The 19180-nt window shown below is 42.1% G+C and overlaps 1 protein-coding gene across 1 annotated transcript; it reads right to left on the reverse strand.

Annotated features, from left to right (window-relative positions):
* Nucleotides 1-834: 834 nt before the first annotated feature.
* On the reverse strand, nucleotides 835-18935 carry supt6h (SPT6 homolog, histone chaperone and transcription elongation factor). The gene is given in 38 exon segments (XM_054625861.1): nucleotides 835-2751; nucleotides 3487-3788; nucleotides 4720-4898; nucleotides 5003-5080; nucleotides 5174-5286; nucleotides 5935-6059; nucleotides 6181-6294; nucleotides 6420-6512; nucleotides 6587-6732; nucleotides 7528-7723; nucleotides 7846-7986; nucleotides 8083-8225; nucleotides 8435-8582; nucleotides 8856-9063; nucleotides 9200-9327; nucleotides 9427-9594; nucleotides 10069-10206; nucleotides 10389-10524; nucleotides 10616-10692; nucleotides 10793-10910; nucleotides 11296-11435; nucleotides 11598-11793; nucleotides 12256-12410; nucleotides 12523-12803; nucleotides 12935-12976; nucleotides 12979-13041; nucleotides 13199-13344; nucleotides 13528-13670; nucleotides 13891-13980; nucleotides 14117-14230; nucleotides 14398-14499; nucleotides 14676-14931; nucleotides 15125-15206; nucleotides 15359-15542; nucleotides 15677-15750; nucleotides 17138-17308; nucleotides 17397-17507; nucleotides 18836-18935. Coding segments are annotated over 37 exon segments (5283 nt in total). The 5' UTR covers nucleotides 17497-17507; nucleotides 18836-18935; the 3' UTR covers nucleotides 835-2558.
* Nucleotides 18936-19180: the final 245 nt, after the last annotated feature.

A 19180-nucleotide genomic window follows, 5' to 3' on the forward strand; every position in this document is an offset into this window, starting at 1 on the left:
AGGGACCTCTGAGCGACGGGGCAACCAGTCGCCCCGAGGCAGCAGAGCGAAGTGGTAGAGATGTAATATCTGTAAAAGCTGTATTTGTGTCGTTCTGCAAATGGCCTAAGAGGAGGTTGTACATAATGATTTCTTTGTCGAGGCTGTAACCAACAGGAAGTCCTCTCAGGAATGTTTGCACTGCTGGCCGGGGTTACTAAATAATAAAGCGCTGTGAGATATTAACACTTTTATCTAAAAAGATAATTCCTATAGATATTTTATTAAACGGCTCTTGGTTTCATAAACACAGTCTGCCTCTGCCTCTTTTTCTCACACATTGGAGAAATCATCAGCACCACTCTTGTGCGTTTCTGGTTACCTCACAGGTCCTCTTGTCATGTGTCTGTGCCACTAATGTGATGCATACGCCGGCTCCCATGACTGCAGTGATACCCACAACGCATCTCTCTGCTCTGAGATGTTAAAGGAGGGATTGTTTCCAGGGACAGAAACAAACAGGAAGTTACATCTGAGACTAATCGATTTCCTGACTCAGTTAAATCAGGAAGAAGGAGTCTTGATAAGTCTTTATGAGTTCTCTTCTCTACTATTAAACACAGACACTTTCATTATAGCTCATGACGGACTGTAAATAAATTGCCTTTGATCACCTGTCTTTCTGTTGAAGTGATAAAAACTAGACTGCGTAAACGAACCATGAGGAACATTCTTCACATTCTTTTCCCAGCTAATCACATTTGTACTGTAAAAAAACCACACACATGCTTTTATGTACATCACATGTCTAGACAGCCAGTTTGTTTTTCAAATTAGCATGAACAAGACTCAGGGTTTAATATGAACACTTTTATTAAAGGGCTCACAGGTAGAAAAGGTCACCAGAGACATCATTTCTCCTCTTATCACCAACTACCGCCGAACCAATCACAGCCACGCTGAGAAAGATGAAATATCTCAATCTGGCAGGAGACGTAAAACCAAGTTAGTTTACTCAAAAAACATAATTATTTAAAACAATATGCATATTATGCGACCATGATACTTTGCACACTGCAAAATGAAGCACACCATTGAATACCAGCGCTGCTTGTTTGTACTGCTGCACAGAGGTGCAGCAAAAATATAAAAAATAAAACGACTGAATGCATAAGTCAAGAGGGATGCAGAGAGTGGCTTAAAACTGCCACACGACGATCACAATAGCGATTCAATGTGTTTTTAACAACAATATATTTATTCTACTGAAATAGCTGCGTGCAGTTCAGACTATTATACATATAACCGCAGTGGGAAGTCAGTTTGATAGAAGCTTCTGGTGATAGTGAACTCATCCACTGAAACGTCTTAGTTTACTGTTGATACTTTTCTTGAGCTGAAATGCAGCAGCTGTGTTTCCGGAGATCACACCCTCCAAGGCAGCAAACATCATATCTCAGTGTCAAAAGTGAAATACTCACTGAACAATAAAGACACATCAGATCCAAATTTGAGTCAACTTTCAAAAAATGACCGTGACACTGACATGACGAGGTACTTCCACTTACAGTTACTAAACTCAACGGTTTAAAAATCTTAACCAGCTTCTTCTGTGCTGTCTCGCATAAATGTAGATGAAGTCTTCTCAAACCACTGGTACCTTGAACGTGGCACCATGTTAGTCCACACAGTATTCTCAGATAGGTCATTAAGAATCACCAATACAGTAGAGGCTATCTACAGGAGCCAAATAAGTAAGTCAGCGGATCATAATACAGCATGTGGTGGATACAGACATCTAGCGGTAACTCAAGCTCACATGAAGGTTCCTCTTTGAATTCATTTAGATTTTCTTTAAATCAGCCTCAACCCTCACACTTGGTGTGTGTGTCCGTACGGTCCCAGGTGTGTTAGTTTAGACAGATGTGAAGAGCAGAGGCTTAACGTTCAAACAGAAAAAACAGGCTTTATTTATTCTGACGCATTCCATACAAAAATTATATTTCCTGATTGGCTTGGCAAAACGCTATTTTGGCAACTGCTCCAGACAAATCCACCAACCGCTAAGGAGGAAAAGTGGATTCTGGAAGCTGCAACTGTGCCCCTCTGTCAAAGCCGTTCATGGATCAAACTAAAGCCATAGCAAAAATAAAAAGAGAGGAGGACAGCTTGTCTGACATTGTCTGTGTAGGTCCATATCCTATATTAATCTGCTGTCTGATATTCAAGTTTCTTTTTTTTTTTTGCCATTGTACTGACTTTCTGCATGACACATACAGTGGTAATCTGACTCTACAGAATACTATATGCCGCCAGAGGGGTTGGCTGCAGGTCACGAGGTGAAACATCTGGGATGACATACAGGAAGACAAGCGGAAACAAGGAGATGAGGTGAGCCATGATACCAAACTGATAAACTGCAGCTATAATATCAGGGGGGGGGGGATATGAACGGGCAGTCAGGGGCTCATGGGTGGTGGGGAGAGACAGAAGGTGGAGTTTTATCCAGATGAAGAACCAGTACGTAGGATGTAGTTGAGTTGGGGGGCGGGGGGTGTAGCAACTCCCCCCTCCATGTCCTATCGGTCCATCTCGTCCAGTAGGGGCGTGGCGTCTCCGGCGATGGACATCGGTGTGCTCTCTATCATTGGGCTGGGTGACGGTCGTGGCGTCATCCTCTGGGTTTTCTTCCGCCCCTCTGCTTCTTTTTCCTTCAGCCACTGCTCCGCCATCTTGCCCCAGTCCACCGCAGAGGCGTTGCTTCCGCTGGGCCTGCAGGGAGGGAGAACAGACGGGGAGGTACTTTAGTCAAAGACAGTGACAGAATGAATGGCAGACTGCTGCTTAGACTTAAATGATGCAGATTGTAGGTTTAGCACCATCTAATGGCAGAAAAAAAACAACTCATTCATAACCTTTCAACAACTGGTTCATTTGAGCTGTATCTAACTATGAAGCTAAGGAATCTATGTATGTCCTTTGCATATCTCTGGATCCGTCCATCCGATCTATCAGTTGGCAGGTGTAGTGCTTGGGACCAAAACTGAACTCTTATTCACTTCCCTGGAGTCAACAAGCGATAAGCGGTTCACGAAAATGGGGCGAGCAGCACTTCAGTGGGCCAGAAATAAGCCTGCACCGAACGGGGCGTGTGTTTCTGAACGGCCACGCCCCCTAACAACGCAGCAAGCACGTGGCCTGCTCCCAATGTGCAGGCATTGTGAACGGGCACGCTCTGTGAACAGCCATGTTTCAAACGGGCTCGGTACTATTACTGCAAAATGGACTTTACACATTCCTGACTTGGATGTGAAGGAAAATATGATATTGATATATAATTTCTAGGATCACTGTACATGAATAGCTGAAAGAGTAGATGAATAATCAGTTTCACTACCCAAGAAAAGAAGCTATAGTAAATGTAACTCAAACACACAAACTTCAATTAAACCAGGATGCCTTTTCAGAACACATCAGGTCGCCCACACAGATTCCCCCTGTACTTACTTCGGCGGCGGCGCCTGTTGCTGCTGCTGCTGCTGCTGCTGCTGCTGCTGCGGTGTCCTTCCTCTGGATGAGGTAGAGGATGTCGGCGTGCCGGATGAGTGGCTGTGGTGACTGCTGTGGCCGTGATGGCTGTGGTGCGACACATGACTTCCGTGTGGATGGCCGTGTGCGTGAGAGTGCGTGGACTGCGGGGTGGAGCCGGTGTACTGCGGCGTGCCCAGGGCCTGCTGGCTCGGTGTGGTGTAAGAGTAGCTGGGCGTCATCATTGGTGTCGCCATGGGCTGCTGAGGTGTGGCGAATACCTGCAGAGGAGGAAGTGCGGGTAATGAATGTGGATCAAGGAGTTACCAGAGAAAAGTCAATATATATTCTACTAGTATAAGCACAGTCTCAGTAAATGGTCCAATTGAAATAAAATTAAAAGATTTTGGTATTTCACATTTTTCAATTTAATTTAATCAGGTCATTGACTTAATCGTTTAACACATTTAGGATTATAAATAAATATAAATAAATTCTATTATGGTACAGTACGAATTTACCTTTTAATTAAACAAGATTGTTGGACAGAACACATGCAGTTCTCATTTAAAAAAAATGTATAACTGTATATTTAAGAAGAGTGACCCAGCACAATTTTAACATGTTTCACTTTGTGTTGATATTCTGCTTTCTAATTTTCACATAAAAGAGATGCGGACTTAGAACAAACAAAAGAAGTGTCATTCAGTGCCAGGACATTCAGTGATCAAACGAGGTTTGCTCCTGTTTTTAAAAATCTTTCGTAATAATATATTTCAAAATGACGTGTGGAAGCCCCATCAGACACAAACCGTAACACAGCATGATACACTTAATGTAACATTTTCGACGAAGATTAATTTGCATGTATATATCAACCATAACCATTATAAAACGTGACAGAAAAGTTGCTAGAATCTTTTTCTTGAAGCAAAAGAAGGTCGTTTCTATAGAAGAAACCAAACTTCACCCTGAGGTTTTTGTAAGACACTCAACATGAAGTTTAATAGACAGATTGTCTTCTCGGAAAAAAACTCACAAGTCTCCTCCTATTTACCATTATCACAAGATCTGATGTATCTGTATTTTGAATAATTTAAATGACTTTATAAAGACCTGTGTAAAATAATATGTCGGTCTGTTAGGAGCCACCAACATCTCCTTAACAACCTCTTTCCTTCCACAGTAGTTAAACATTTAAGCTGCACTCACATGATAAGCAGAGGAGCTCCCTCCTCCTCCTCCTGTGCTGCCACTGTAGCCGTACTGGCTGGAGCCCCACTGTGCGGGGGTGGTGTTGGGGTTCTGGCCCTGGCCTGTTACTGCTGCGATGGCACTGAACATCTGAGAGGTCATGTTGCGTGGGAGGGCGCTGACAGCTCGCGTCAAGTCTAGGAAGGAAGGAATACATTAGGAAATAGTGAAATGTACTACAACTGCACATACTGTATGTTGAAAATGTAGATTTGTGTGTACGGAAGAGAGCGGGACTCACCTGCGATGTTGATATTGGCTGGGGTGGCGTTCAGGGACGCAGGCGTCCTTGTTCGGCTACTGTTGCTGGGAGTGATGCCTTTGACAGAAGAGAAAATGTTAGTTCATAACCCACAATACCCTACAACTGCCGTAATATACATATTCAAAAATAGGTATAGTGCTTCCATACCTGGCACAGGCTCTTGGTAATGGTCCTTAAACCAACGGAATAGTCCATTCACTGTAGGAAATATCTGCGTACGATAGCGGAAGCCATCCGGGGTGATGGTCACATACTCAACCCTAAACAAACAAAAAAGATGGCATGTTGAAATTCAGTTCTACCTGTTTTTAAATCTTGTGTCCAATCATTAAAGTAAACGTCTAATAAAATATGTCTTGGCAGAGAAGCAGCTGTGAGGTAGAGTGGATAAGAATTATGTGGTGTTTGGTAATTTGGCACAAAATGAATGACATGTAGGACTGGGCCATTGTAAGTAGCTCTGGACCTGTACATGTCACCATATGTGACTGTGATATTTAGAGAAGGGGTTCTCAATGTTTTGTAGCTTAAGGGCCACTTCGGACTTTTAAAAATATTCAGAGGACCTCCATCCCATATAAATAAGGAACAAAACATATAAATAAAGAGAAAAAAACTGGGCTAAACATAGGTCAGCTGCAATGACCAAAATACATATTCTGCTTACCCTCAACCATAACTGTCGCCATTATGAATCTAAATTTGATGCATTCAGGGTCATGTTTCCTCACCATGCGCTATGAGGCTTTCACTGGATCAGGGTTTTCTCACACATCTCTTTTTTTAATTAAAAAAACAAAACCATTTTGTTTCACTGCAACCGAGGGAACGTTAGCTAGCTAACAGTAGCAAAACATGTTTGTCTCTACCAGATGATGAATATTCAGAGTAAAAACATTTCTGCTCACCTTGGTTTTCCACGAGGCTGGTAGCCCAGTATGAATTTTCCCGGCATTTCTTTACATGCCGAAAGAAAGTAAGGGATGAAAGTAGGCTTCTCCCTCTTTGTCTTAACCAGTAACTCCTCCATTTTCTATGAGAGAGAGAACAAGACAAAATGAGATATGAGCGGCGCAAAGTAGTAGAATGAGATGAGTTGTTGAGTTATGCAAGAGTTACAGTAAGAATGATATCAAATTAAAGTCAAAGTATACCTCCTTGACCCCCCAGAGGCCGTCTTGGAAGTACTTATGCCCCAGTAGATCCCTGGCAAATGACGCCATCGGCTGAATATACCGAGCAGTGATTTCATCCAGATCTTCAAACTCCTGCAGAGAATGCAAGACTCTTGAGGAACATGCAGCAGCCAAATCACTGATGTTCCACAAGACATTTTCTGTAGGTTTGACTATGAAGCACAAGATCATGCTAAACAGAGAGGACAACAGCTTACTTCATTATTGATCCAGAGAGTGTGCCCTAAGCTGAATGCGTTCTCTTTGCCTTCTTCTCTCACGTCCACATGCTGGTAGATGCCATCGGCCACCTTAAAAACATCACAGTTAGATTGGGACATGTTGAGTTGATGCCACGTTAAGTACCTCTCTACCGGTTTCTTACCTTCCAGGTGACTGTGAGGTGGTTCTCTCCCTTGCTGCTGGGTCTGATGATCAAGTCTCCCTGGTCCAGGCTCTCCATCATCTTCTCCGCCTGGTTGAAACTAATATTGTGGAAGTTGGGGTGGGCAATCACACGCTTTATGTATGCTGGAAAGACAGAGGGAAAGCAAACAAACAGTATAAGGACAGTGATGTGGAGGTAAATGTTGTAAGGTAACCAAAGTGTATTATGGGGAAACAATAACCAAAAGTAACGCACTGTTTTATTAGTTATTTCTATTCAATTATAATTATCTCTGCCAGGAGGGCCGAACATTGCCTGAGTTTGTGTCCACATCCGTGAATGCGTACCTTGTTTCTGTCCACATCTAATCTTGCCCTCTGTGGCAGCAAACTTCATAATATTCTGGGTGGCCAGTTGTGGCTGCATGCTCAAGGACCTCTACTGGTTACGGTGAATCACACTAAAAAAACACTAACCGACTCCTCGGGTAGGGCCGCTATTTATAACACAGCTGAGTGCATCTCCAACCCCCGAGTGGCTGCTCTGCCCAGAGACAGAGGGGGGAAAACAGTTTGTTCACTTTAAGAGTGTTTTGCTAAACACTAACAGCTAATGGAACTACAAGTTCACACACTGCTGAGCACTGCTCTAGCACTCAGCCGCTGCTACGCTGGCAGAAAGTTTGGTGAATTTAATTAAGTTTATGGCAAGATTGTATACGAACTGATCGCCTTCATCCATCACCCCTTGTTTTTGAGTTTGAATGGACTGTGTTTTATAACGCCTTATAGGCCATAGGTGTATCGACAGAGGGTTTGCCAATTGTGGGTTGTGTTCATTCAATCACACAATACAGCTTCGGTTGTTGAACACGCACCTGGCAGAGATCTGCATTCTACTAAATGCACCTTTCTAGTTAATCGTGTTATTATACTAACGTGTTCGCTGTTGTTTCTTTTTGAGCTCCTCCTCGTGTTTTTGGTCTTCAGACTCTGTGTCAAAGTCATAGTAGCTGTCTTTGGGGAGCTTCCACTCATTGGCCTTGTCCATCAAATCTGAGGTGCGGCATGTGAGGTCGACACTGAATTTTTCAATGTCAATTTTCATGATGCGGCAGTGAACCGTCATGCCCACCTGAAGGAAGAGGAACAAGCTAGTGTTACACAAGTGCCACAAAAGAAATTGACAAAAGTAAAAGTAAAAGAACAACATCAGCAAAGCACAACAAATGATGACAACAACAAAAAAAGCCTCACCTTGACCCTCTCCTCAGGGTGTTTGACTACTTTGTCACTGAGAAACTTGGTGGGAATGAATCCCTGGACACCATTATCTAATCTGGACCGCACCCCAATGGCCTGACCCGGACATGAACCGCTATCAAAGTGATTCCACACCTAGAGCAGGAACACAAAATAAAAAGTTTAGGTGTCAGACTCTCAGCTGTTTATACCACTGAGTCGTCAAAAGAAAAACACTTGGGTGTCTTGTACCTCGCTGAGTTCAGGGAAGTTGTCCTGCTGGCAGAAGGGACACTGCCACAGCCCTGTAGAATCATTACGGATGGCCTGGTCGTAGCTCTCTCCCTGAGGCCGCCGGTGAGCAATACCAGTTACTATACTGGTGATCAGCTTACCTGGAAGAAAAGGAGGAAAAAACATCAACCACACCTGCCAACAGAGCTGCATCTGTACTGTGACTTCAGCAATATCGTTCCTTTGAACAAATCATGTGCTGTGACAACTGCGCCATCGTCTGTGTGCTAGTGGTTAGAGTATATTATTAATATTTGGTGAAATTTAATTCAAGAGATGAATATGTTTACTTCAGTGTGGTGTATTTTACCAATATAAAAGGTCTCTGGAGTCTCCTTGGTGAGCAGGTTGAAGACCTCCTCAGTGTTGGGGACTCTGTAGGCAACTCTCAGGTCTTTGTATCTGCAGCTTAGCTCTGCACGGATATCATAAAGAGTAATCCCCTTGTTGCCGTAACCCTACATGGACAAAGCAAAGAAAATACAAGAAACTCTGTGAAAGGTTTGTTGGAGGCTCTCTTTGAATTAGTGATCTATACAATACCTCCTCATTTCACAATAAAACCTAATTGGAATATTTATATTCATATTCAAATGTTTTTTACAAATTAAATATATATTCAAATTAAGAATATTCTTTGACAGCCCTATTCTGCACTGTAGAATATTGTATCCAAGCTTTTAATAAATGTCAGACATTGCTGCAGTCAAAGCCACAACACACACACGGACCTGTCTTTCAAGCTCTTCAGCAAAAGCATCCAGGTCCAGATCTTTGAGACGTTCAGGATTTTCCAAGATCTCCTCCAGAGCTCCAGCCGGGTTGGCATCTTCTGCCGACTCATCATACTCAAGGGCATCCACGGCCATCTTGCGAGCCCACTCGTACGTCTCAGGGTGGACACGAGATCCATCCAGAACCTCAATGTAGGAGTCAGTACTGTGTGGAAGGTTTGAGAGAAGAAAAAACAATGCTGATTTAAAACAGGCTGAATGGTAGATTACAACTTTGTCTGACAATAGTAGAACTAGCTCTATGGAAAATAGTACAATCGTGTAACAGACAAGGTACCAACCTGTCCCCAAGCGATGCAGTGTCAATCTTGATGAAACCAGCACAGTTGATAAAAACTTTAGGTCCCATGTGACACATTGTGACCAGCTGAGTTCTGTTTTCCAGTCGAGTGTTGTTTTGCTTCAGAATCTGCACGAATGCAAGGACCATGGTCATTAATCTTAAGCAGAAAAGACTCAATACTTTTATATGTGACACAAGAGTTAATGACAGCACAATAAAACATACCTTGAGAAGGTGGGAGCCCTTTCTTGGTCCCAGACCACAGACGTACTGGACTAGGCTCTGAGTGTGAGGATGGGCAATGGCCTTGTTCACATCCACTCCAACCTCATTGACACGGTTGATGTATTCACAGTAAAGAGCACTGAGTAGATCTTCCTTTACCACATGTTCCTGAGAAAAGCGAGGAAAAGAAGCTCAGTTTCACACATTTGTAGCTACAGAATCATGCGTAATTTAATGTCTACAAGCATCTTGTTTTAATAACCATAAGTGATGTTCAGGAGTTTGGAGAAGCTAAAAATCACATTATTATCTTAATATTGGTCATATGACACATAGTGTCAACCAATCATAATCTGACCAGGCTGAAATGATTATTGAATGCTTGTTTCAGACGGAGAATAAAAGATGGAGAAACAACCAGGAATTACATCTCTTTTTACCAAATGTCCAAAAAGCTAAAAATCTGCCCCCCAAATAGTAGTATTGCGTTAAAAGTATACAATTAGTCAGTGATGTCACAGAAAACGTTGTAAATCTGGCTTTGATACTTTTTAAAGAAACCATGCTTCAACAATATACAGCAATAGATATATAGATGGAGATAACAACAACACAAATCCCAAAATGTCTTCAATGTCTCACCTGTAGCGGGTGTAGTTTGAGGCAGAGAATGTCATCATCAGAGCTGCAAACCTGAGCATACTCCATCAGGGGGTCCTGGATCTTCCTGGCTATCGACACAGCCTGTCGCAGTAAGGGAGGGTAATCCCTAAAGTCAACCTGCACAGATGGAAAGCAAGGGGTCAGGAGAAAGGGAGCATCAAAGGGAGCTTTGGGCCACATTTTGGATCCACCAGTTAATGACATTGATGTAATTGACTGCCATAGTCAAAGAGCAAAATCCCTGATGTTTCTGTTCCTGAGTATGATGAAGATAGCATGGTGAGGTGTTAAGCATTTACCTCAGATTTCTTGCTGTTCATGTACAGTGTGGCCAACTCATTGTCAACAAGTTCCACACCAACAGCAGGCAGAGAGGACTCTTGCTCAAGTTCGCCGACAGCCCTCTTGATGTCCTCCATGATCATTTGAGCGTCTCTGAAAACACCCAGTATTGAAAAATGTCAACCTCATCTCCTTTGATCTTGTAAATACTGTTCAAAATGTCCAAATAAAATCAACTATTTACCGGTTTTCCCCAGCGACAGCTACCACATGAGGTTTCTTTCCAGACAGAAACTTCTTGAGAGTTTCGATGTCGTGGGCCTGAAGATAACACACAGAAAAAGATCATCTCAAAGATCCATCCCTGAACAAAAAGCATCTGTTGACTGCAGAGAAGCACATTCGTGTTCCTTGCATGTACCTTCTTCTCTCTGTCGTCCTCCCTAAAGGCATTCCTCCTCTTCATGAAGTAGGGCAGACGCAAGAAGTCGACCACCTCCCCTTCACCATTGATCAGAGCACAGAAAACCGGTGTGTCTCTGTTGGAGCAAAGTTTGCAAGTTAGAATCTGTACTTTAATAATAATAATAATAATAATAATAATAATAATAATAAAGCATTAGTCCCACAATGGGGAAATTATTTCTCTGCATTTAACCCATCCCGGAGGAGCAGTGGGCTCAATTTTATGTCTTGCTAACACCTCGGCTGTGCCACCAACCTTGTGGTTACGGGACAATATATACATACATACATATATTATATTACATAAGTGTCTTTTATGCGTTAAACTGTGCTTGGACTTACATGGTTGTAAGAACGTGCAGTACTTCTCACACATTTTAAAGTGAGCACTCTTCTGTTTTTACCAAAAATTGTAGCTACTGATATATTTGAGGAAAAAATAAACTGTTGGGTGCATACCTGCTTGGCGCATAGGCTACACCCAGCACCCGAATGCCTTTGCCCTGACTCTCATCCATCAGATCATCATCTTCTTCAACCTGCTGATCTGGTCGGTAAGGAGCCACCTTGAGCCAGTTATACAACCGACGACAGCAGGACTATGAGGAGAAATGGAGACCAGCAGAATGTTTATCAAGTCTGCTCTATAATTTGTATAGACATGATGCATGTGTTAAGAGTTTACTGTGTTAACTTTCTCTGTGTAAAACTACTTCAATAATGTAATAACACAATATATGGAGACAGATATGAGTAATTACCCTGACAATGCTCTCTTTGGCTTCAGTGATCAGTTTGCTCTTGAGCTCCTTGGCCATCTGAGGGTAGAGGAACTGAGAGAGAGATCTCTCTATGGCTAAAGTTCGCTGCCTGTTCCACTCCTGCACCTGGTGACTGAACTCATCCCTGTAGTAGAACTGTTTGATCTCATCAAAGTACGTCTGGTCCCCAGCATACCTGTGAACAAGCAGAGGGAAGACACAGAGAGAAGCGGAGACAGAAAAGTGAGCCTTAATATTCAAAAGCTTCATGTTCTACTTACAAGGATGTGGATACGTAATGTAAGCTGCAGCTTAAAAATAAATTAAACTCGAGGGACCTATCCTACTTATCCACCCTCCTTTTCGCCAATATCCCAGCTATACAGATGCTAAAAATGGCACAACACATCAGACCCTTTGCTTGGTAAATGTCCTATGACCAATTATCACTTATAAGATCTTGGGATGTTTGTATATTTATGATTTCCTCCATCTGGTTGATTAAATCTGCCTTAGTTGTCCAGCTTCCTAAATCTGTCTATAGTCACGTATTAACACCTGGATTGATAAGGTTTATCCTACGCAGATCTGGCAGACCAACGTCACTGAACAGATCTTCCTCCATTACATTTTTTGTCAGTGTTGTCACTGTGCTTACCCTTTGACCCCTATAAGGTCTATACAGATGTCAATGGAAAGCAGCCCCTCCTCCTCGGCCAGGCACATCTTCAAGAACTGATCCCCATTCAGCTCTTTTACAGCCTTGTTCTTAAGATACTTGAAGGAGTAGGCAAAATGAGCCTCGTCTACCTCCTACAGGAAGTAAGATAAGGAAAAAGCAGATTTAGATAAACCCTTTCTGTTTAGGATAGGATGCGTGATTGTCTTTTGTTTTCCAAATGTCTGTGAATAAATGTGTCCATACCTTTTTGCCCTTCTTTGTAGGCTTGATGTTGATCTTGGCCCTCTCCTGAAAGGTCTGTCGGAGAACATGTCTGACCAGCGGTTCACGAGCAATCTGCATGGCCACCATGTACCTGGTTCCTTCCAGCACTGCCTCAGGAGTGCTGAACTGACTGCAAACATAATCTTTGGCCAGCTCTACAGGCTCAGCTGGGAACTGCTCCGTCTCGTGACGCTGGTAACTGTCTCTCAAATTTTCTCCAAACTGCTCTGGAGTTAACCCAAACTTTTTAGCCAAGCCATCTGAAGTAAGAAAGAAAACAGAGATATAAGTTGGAGGGCTACCAAGCAGGGAAAAAACAACAAAAACAAAAATTAATATTTGATACTTGAATACTGAGACTGTGGTGTGCCAGGTAAAAATGGATACTAACCAAGTCCCACACTCTGACAGATGCTGTACATATCTCTACGGACGCCAGCTTGAGGTCAGGTCCTTTCTGTTCTTCTTCCTCTTCTACCTCCAATTCCTCTTCTTCACCTAAAGAGGCAACATGCAAAATCAGTCATGTAGCAAATTGTTTCAATAAGGCTCAACTCCAAACTGAAAAGTTTGTTTCAATTAGAACTGAACAATTCTGCAGTATCTGTCGAACCATCAACAAATGAAACAGTCAATTCGGCCGCATCAATCTTACCATCCTCCGTCACTTCTTTGATCTTCTTGAGCCTCTTCTTACTGGACTTGGCAGTATTCTGCATCTTAGGGATGTCTCGGCCGTAGTAGAGCAGAAAGTGGTTGTACACATCACCCAGCTCTTCAAGAGTCTGCACATCTTTCAGCCTATAGAAAATGATAAAATAGGTTCGAAAGGGACAGAAAACAGAGTTGTTTATCGTAAGCCGTCATGTGAACTTTATTTTTCTTTCATTTCCTGCAAAAATTGAAGTCACAACCAAATACAGCACACAACATACAACACATAATAAGAGATTATCCTTTTAAGCCCTGGCCCTCGAGATGTACCTCTCCATGTCAGCGGTGTCCAGAGGGCGGATACCGTCAGCCAAAGGTTTGTCAGGGTCGGCTGAGATCTGCTCATACTGGTAGGATTGCATCTTCCGAAACAGACGGGTCAGGTTCTGCTTCCGTGACTTCAGTTGAGTCCACTGGTGGAAGAAAATGTTTAAGTCAAGAAACCAGAAGGGGCATACAAACACCAAGATGATGAAAACAAATGATTGATAATGACTTTAAACAATGTTTAATTAATCTAAGAAATGATTATTATAAGATTGGCTGTGCACCCAGAGGATTCACCCTTTCATACAGGGGCTTTCCGTTCAGTCTGTAATCTATTCTTCTGCACAAATGCTATACCAGCTTTACCTTTTCATCCCACTGCCACACCTTCCACAGGTCATTGATGTTTAGCTCAGGCTCCACATATTCTTTCCTGTAGAAAGCTATGAATGGGACCTGGGGGAAAGAACACAATAAAATTGGTTCTTTGCGATAATGTCACAATTTTGTATATTTTATTAAAAGACAATGTTTTTGTTTTTTAGAGAAAATGAAGGAACTGTATGACATGGGTAAGGTCAGCTCACTGTACCTCAAATTGTTGATTCCTCATGAAGTTGAGGGCTTCTTTGATTTTAGCAATTGTGCTGGGTCCTTTCCTGCTGAAGTTTGTGGTTGTCCCCCTGTCTAAATAATCTGTGCTCTCCTGGTTAGGGCACAGAAAAAAAGAGAAAGCATCTAGATGTGATCTAGACCGAAGGAGAATGATCTAACCCACCAAAAGGGGAATCTAAACAGGTGATGACTGAGAATCCAAGAAAGTTCTTTGCATTCTTTGTGCATGCATGTGAATGTGTATGTCAAAGAACGTACCTGCATGGAGATAGTAAGAGTGGAGAAGCCATGTCTGAAGATCCACTCTGCTTCCTCTTCTAACTCATCATCCTCAGCAGGTTTAACAGGGATGGATCGCAACTATAAGACGGAGTATAGATAAGAAAAATAGGCACTCAAACGTTATCAATGACTAAGTAAGAATTCAAGGCTTAACTATGCATACACCTAAGAAAGCAGTCATAAAGAACCTATATTGTCGATATGTAACAACAGTGAATCAACACTTAGCATCAAAAACACTGACAAACACACACCTGGAACCTTTCGGGCATATCTGTAGAGCGGATCTCATTGTCTTGGTCAGTCATGTGACTACTTTCCAGCTCACTGGGCTCGTAGATCTCAAAGATGCTCTTCCTCCCCTGCCTCCTCTTCGTCTGCTTCTTGGGTCGGTCCCAACTCTCTTCATCCTGGTCCTCTTCCTCCTCCTCCCCCTGGTCGTATGCGTCTGCGTCAAAGTCAGCAAAGTCAAAGTCTCCACCAAAAATCTCTTGGGCCTCCTGGAGGGCTCTGTGGGAGGACGAACAGCGAAGAGGGGAGAAGCAGTGATTAAGTGTTTCATAAGACTCATGTCTTAAAAGCAGTTTGCCATTTTGTGTTTTTTGTCTCATTGTTACCAAATATGAATATCTATTAGCGAGCTTCTTGCCTTACAAATGATGAATCTTTTAAAGGATAGATTTGCCTTATAAACTTTACTCACGCGTCTGTGTATCCCGAGAATTTCTTGCCCCTCTTTTTGGTAATGGGTTGGCCATCATCATCAACAATAAAATCGTCTATATCTGTAAGACAAAAGCAAAAATTTAGAAACAAATCAATAATATACCAGAACATTTAGAAATCAAGTGTGGGACTGATTTTTCTCTCTACTATTTCGCAACTTTTTAGATACTTGGGTCCACAAAGATCTAAAAACCCATTATTCCTGGCCCACCTGACTCCTCGTCCTCTCCCTCTTCCTCGTCATCTGCGTGGTGGAGTGGCTCTTCGACGGCCTCGCCTTCCTCGAGCTCTCCCTCTGCATCACCATGAAATATCTCATCTGCGATCTGGTCTTTCTGGTCGTCATCATCCTCTTCATCATCATCAAGCAGTTTTACACGGTCATATTTCTTTTTCTGCAACAAAAGACAGTTACAACATCAGTACTGCTAGAATAAGCTTTTTCAAGTGTACGATAAATGTGAGTGGCTTTAGGTAAAATGTGTTCAAACTTACTACAGAGATAGTAGTAATGAGAATCTTTTCTTACCCTTCTTTTCACTTTTACACCCAAGTTTTCCTCAATTAGGTCCAGATCATCGTCATCGAGGTAGTCGTCATAATCTGCACAGAGGAAAAGTCTCAGTCAGAGGAAACAACTGCTACAACTGTAAAGACAGTCCTTTGGTTTTTATGTATGATACACGAGAAAATGTTAAGGTATAGGGATGGGAGAAAATCAATTTAAACATAAAACCTTTGAACGAGTCTTATTGGATGCCGCAGGCAGTTATCTATTTACTGAGATAAATGCAGGTGAATGTGGCTGAAACAAGAATTTCAGTTTATTTGATAACGAGAAAGCAAAACTATTAGAGTAGATTATACACCACACCAGCAAAGAACTAACACCAGTGCCACCTGCTGCGGTTAATGCACCCAATATGTGGATGCATCTGGCCCCACAACTTATGGAGCTGAAAGCACAAGAAAAGACGGAGTCAACCTGTTGTTTTACCTGCCCAACTAACAAATGCCAGAAATAAGTTTACCGTCTATTCTGATTAATCAGGAATATTTTTCGTCTCACTTTAAAAATTTGCTGTTCAGCACAGTCAAGTAGAAAAGTGCGACCAGAGAACTAATTAAAAAGAACAATTAAATGTTATTGCAGTATTACAGAATGACAATACATCTTGAATTGGCAACAATCAATTCTGCTTTATATTGAGAAATAAGTGCTGACTAATTTACCGGGAAAAAACCCCAATGTGAGGTCAATTGTATTATTTCTTCTATTAGTTCTGAGTTTAGTTTGTGTTCTTAGGTAATATGTGGGTGTATAAAAAAATCTGATAAAGATATATTTACCGTTCAAAAAACAAGAAAACAAATAATATACCACGCAGGACATTTTACAGTTGTAAAATCAATTTGTAAGTGCTGTATGGACAACTAACTTAATAATGGTAAAACATTTACTAAATTACCCCAAACAGTTTGACATTTCTGTACTGCAGTTTCTTCAGCTGACATATACACACCACACAACACTGTCAATTCTGATGGCAGTTTACTTTTTTCAAGTTTTACTGTTTTCTTGCTGCTCATTGGTGAGAGGGGTGGTATCAATTAAAAATCATTCATCAGTGCTTTCCACCTACTGACTCACCAACATGAACATAAATATGTAAATGAAGTGCCAACATAATACAGCACTTACACTTAAAAATACATGTGACTCATCAAACGGGGACCACATTCATCAATAGCAGAGTGGGGAGACTTCAACAACAGTAAATGTGATGTTCCTATTGTAAACAAAGGTAAGCTGTTATAACTGCAATATTACAATTATTGCAGTTGTGGAACATTTCTACAGACAATGAACAATAGTCAATGTCTGAATAGTGATTTCTTTGTTTTTGGTAGTGAGAGCCATGTGGGGACCTAATGGGAATAACACACTGTATGCCGGCTCTAACCCTTTATAAACATATGATGCACTTACTGCGCTTTTTACGGCGATGCCTGACTTCCTCCTCTGAGTCACTCCCCGCTGCACTTGCAGTTCTTGGACGGGCTCCCTCCTCCTCCTCCCCCTCCTCTTCTCCATCATCAATGAGTCCGCGTAAATTTCCTCGCTCATCCTGGTCCTCTGTGTTTTCTTCTTCCTCTTCATCTGTTGAGAAATGAGAGATAAATGGTTCACACGTGACACAACCCCACCTTTGAAACACAAACCAAGAACTGAACCATTCAAATCTTACCATCCTCCTCCATAAACCTCTGGGTCTTTTTAGGTTTGAGGTCTTTTTCATCAAACTCCTCTTCTGATTCCTCAGCCTCGCTCTCAATAAAGTCGGACATGACTGCTGTTCCTGAGAAGAAGTGCAGAAGGCTGTCAGTAAACATTGTCAACATCATCCAAGCATTGGTCACACATACAAAAGCCAAACAAACACAATAACCCATGCAATATGCTCTAGTGTAGTGATGTAATTGCAAAGTCACTGCATAACATCCAATTTCCTTTCATTTCTGCTTCAAGATTGGAAAAATCCTTATTTCACACGTTCTGGGATTATAACACATATATTATATGTGTTCTATTTTATTTTTATTTTATTGTATACGAGCTGCTGCAACACCGGAATTTCCCCCATGGGGATCGATAAAGGAATATCTATCTATATTCTTCATCAGATTGTTCCATTTCTTCATTAACATTAAATGATAACACTGAGTGAAATATTCAAATGCAAGACATTATGTTTTTTTGTGGCTGCACTATTCCACCAAATGGGAACATTGTAGAAGATTTAAGTATACTTTTAAAGCTCAGGATCTCCTCCAGAATTTAAAATAAAGTGCTGTGTATTTGAACAATGTTCGCCTGCAATGCACGAGTTCTTACAGACTGAAGAGGTCAAGTCTTTTTCATGTATACTTTGTGTTTCCCCTTCAAACAAGCTGTTTAATCCCTGCAACATATTTCATCCTTTTCTTTTTTATTAACCCTTCCTGGCACATTCACTAAATGTTTTGTTAACAATATTGTACTATTTGTATTCGACCTGTCGGTTGTTTTCATTCGTAATAAGCACCATACGTAACACCAAACTAGATTGAGGTTTACACCAAAACACGTTTCACTGGAGATGTCGCATTGCGCACACACACACACACACACACCGGCGGTCGGCCAGTAGCGGCGTGCTGTCTGAAGCCAACGTGATGGAGATCACGTACAGCTATCTGAGGACCAAACAAACTGTAACACTAACGTTGAATTGGCCATTCTGGTCACTAACGTTAGCTTGCTTTACCAAACCTGTGAGCTAGCCCCCACCGGCTAGCGCTGGGCTAGCACCTATGCTAGCGAACAATGCAGCCTTTCCCCATGACACGTGAACCTTACAGGACACTTAACGACATGTTTAAAAATACATCTGTACATAACAATACATCGGCTGACAAGTAAATAACCCTAACCCTAACCCAAACACATTTCACTGTTGTAGAGGTAGACCAAGGCCTCTCAGCCAGCGTCGCAGTCTAGCGTTAGCATGTCGCTACGCTAGCCGTTAGCCTAGCATTAGCTAGAACGACAACAACAGCCGACAGCACGCGCGCTGCCTGGCTGCCGGCTGTTGGCTGAGCAGCACAGTGTTAACGTCACACTTTGTCACAGTAAAATTGGACTTACGCGGCTCACTGCTGGGGTATACTCCGTTTTTTTTTTACAATTATAACGGGGTTGTGTTGTGTTTTGTGTTTCGAGGAGCTTGTACTTGTAAAAATGGCCGAAAACGAGCGGCGTGATGGCAAATCCGGTTACGCTCCCGTCCTTCTCAGTGGAGACGCGAGGCCCCCTGCTGGTTCACCTTGGTTATACACTCAATAAAACAATTACATAAGCCTGCACGACATGACCACTGTTGGTATTGAATGGAGATATTATACTATTATCATAAATATAAAAACATATCTAAGTGATGCCAGATAAACCCCCCAAAAAACAAAATAAACTCCATATGTGTGTGCAGTGACG

Source organism: Anoplopoma fimbria, chromosome 24 (assembly GCF_027596085.1).
Source record: "Anoplopoma fimbria isolate UVic2021 breed Golden Eagle Sablefish chromosome 24, Afim_UVic_2022, whole genome shotgun sequence".
NCBI classification, from domain to species: domain Eukaryota; kingdom Metazoa; phylum Chordata; class Actinopteri; order Perciformes; family Anoplopomatidae; genus Anoplopoma; species Anoplopoma fimbria.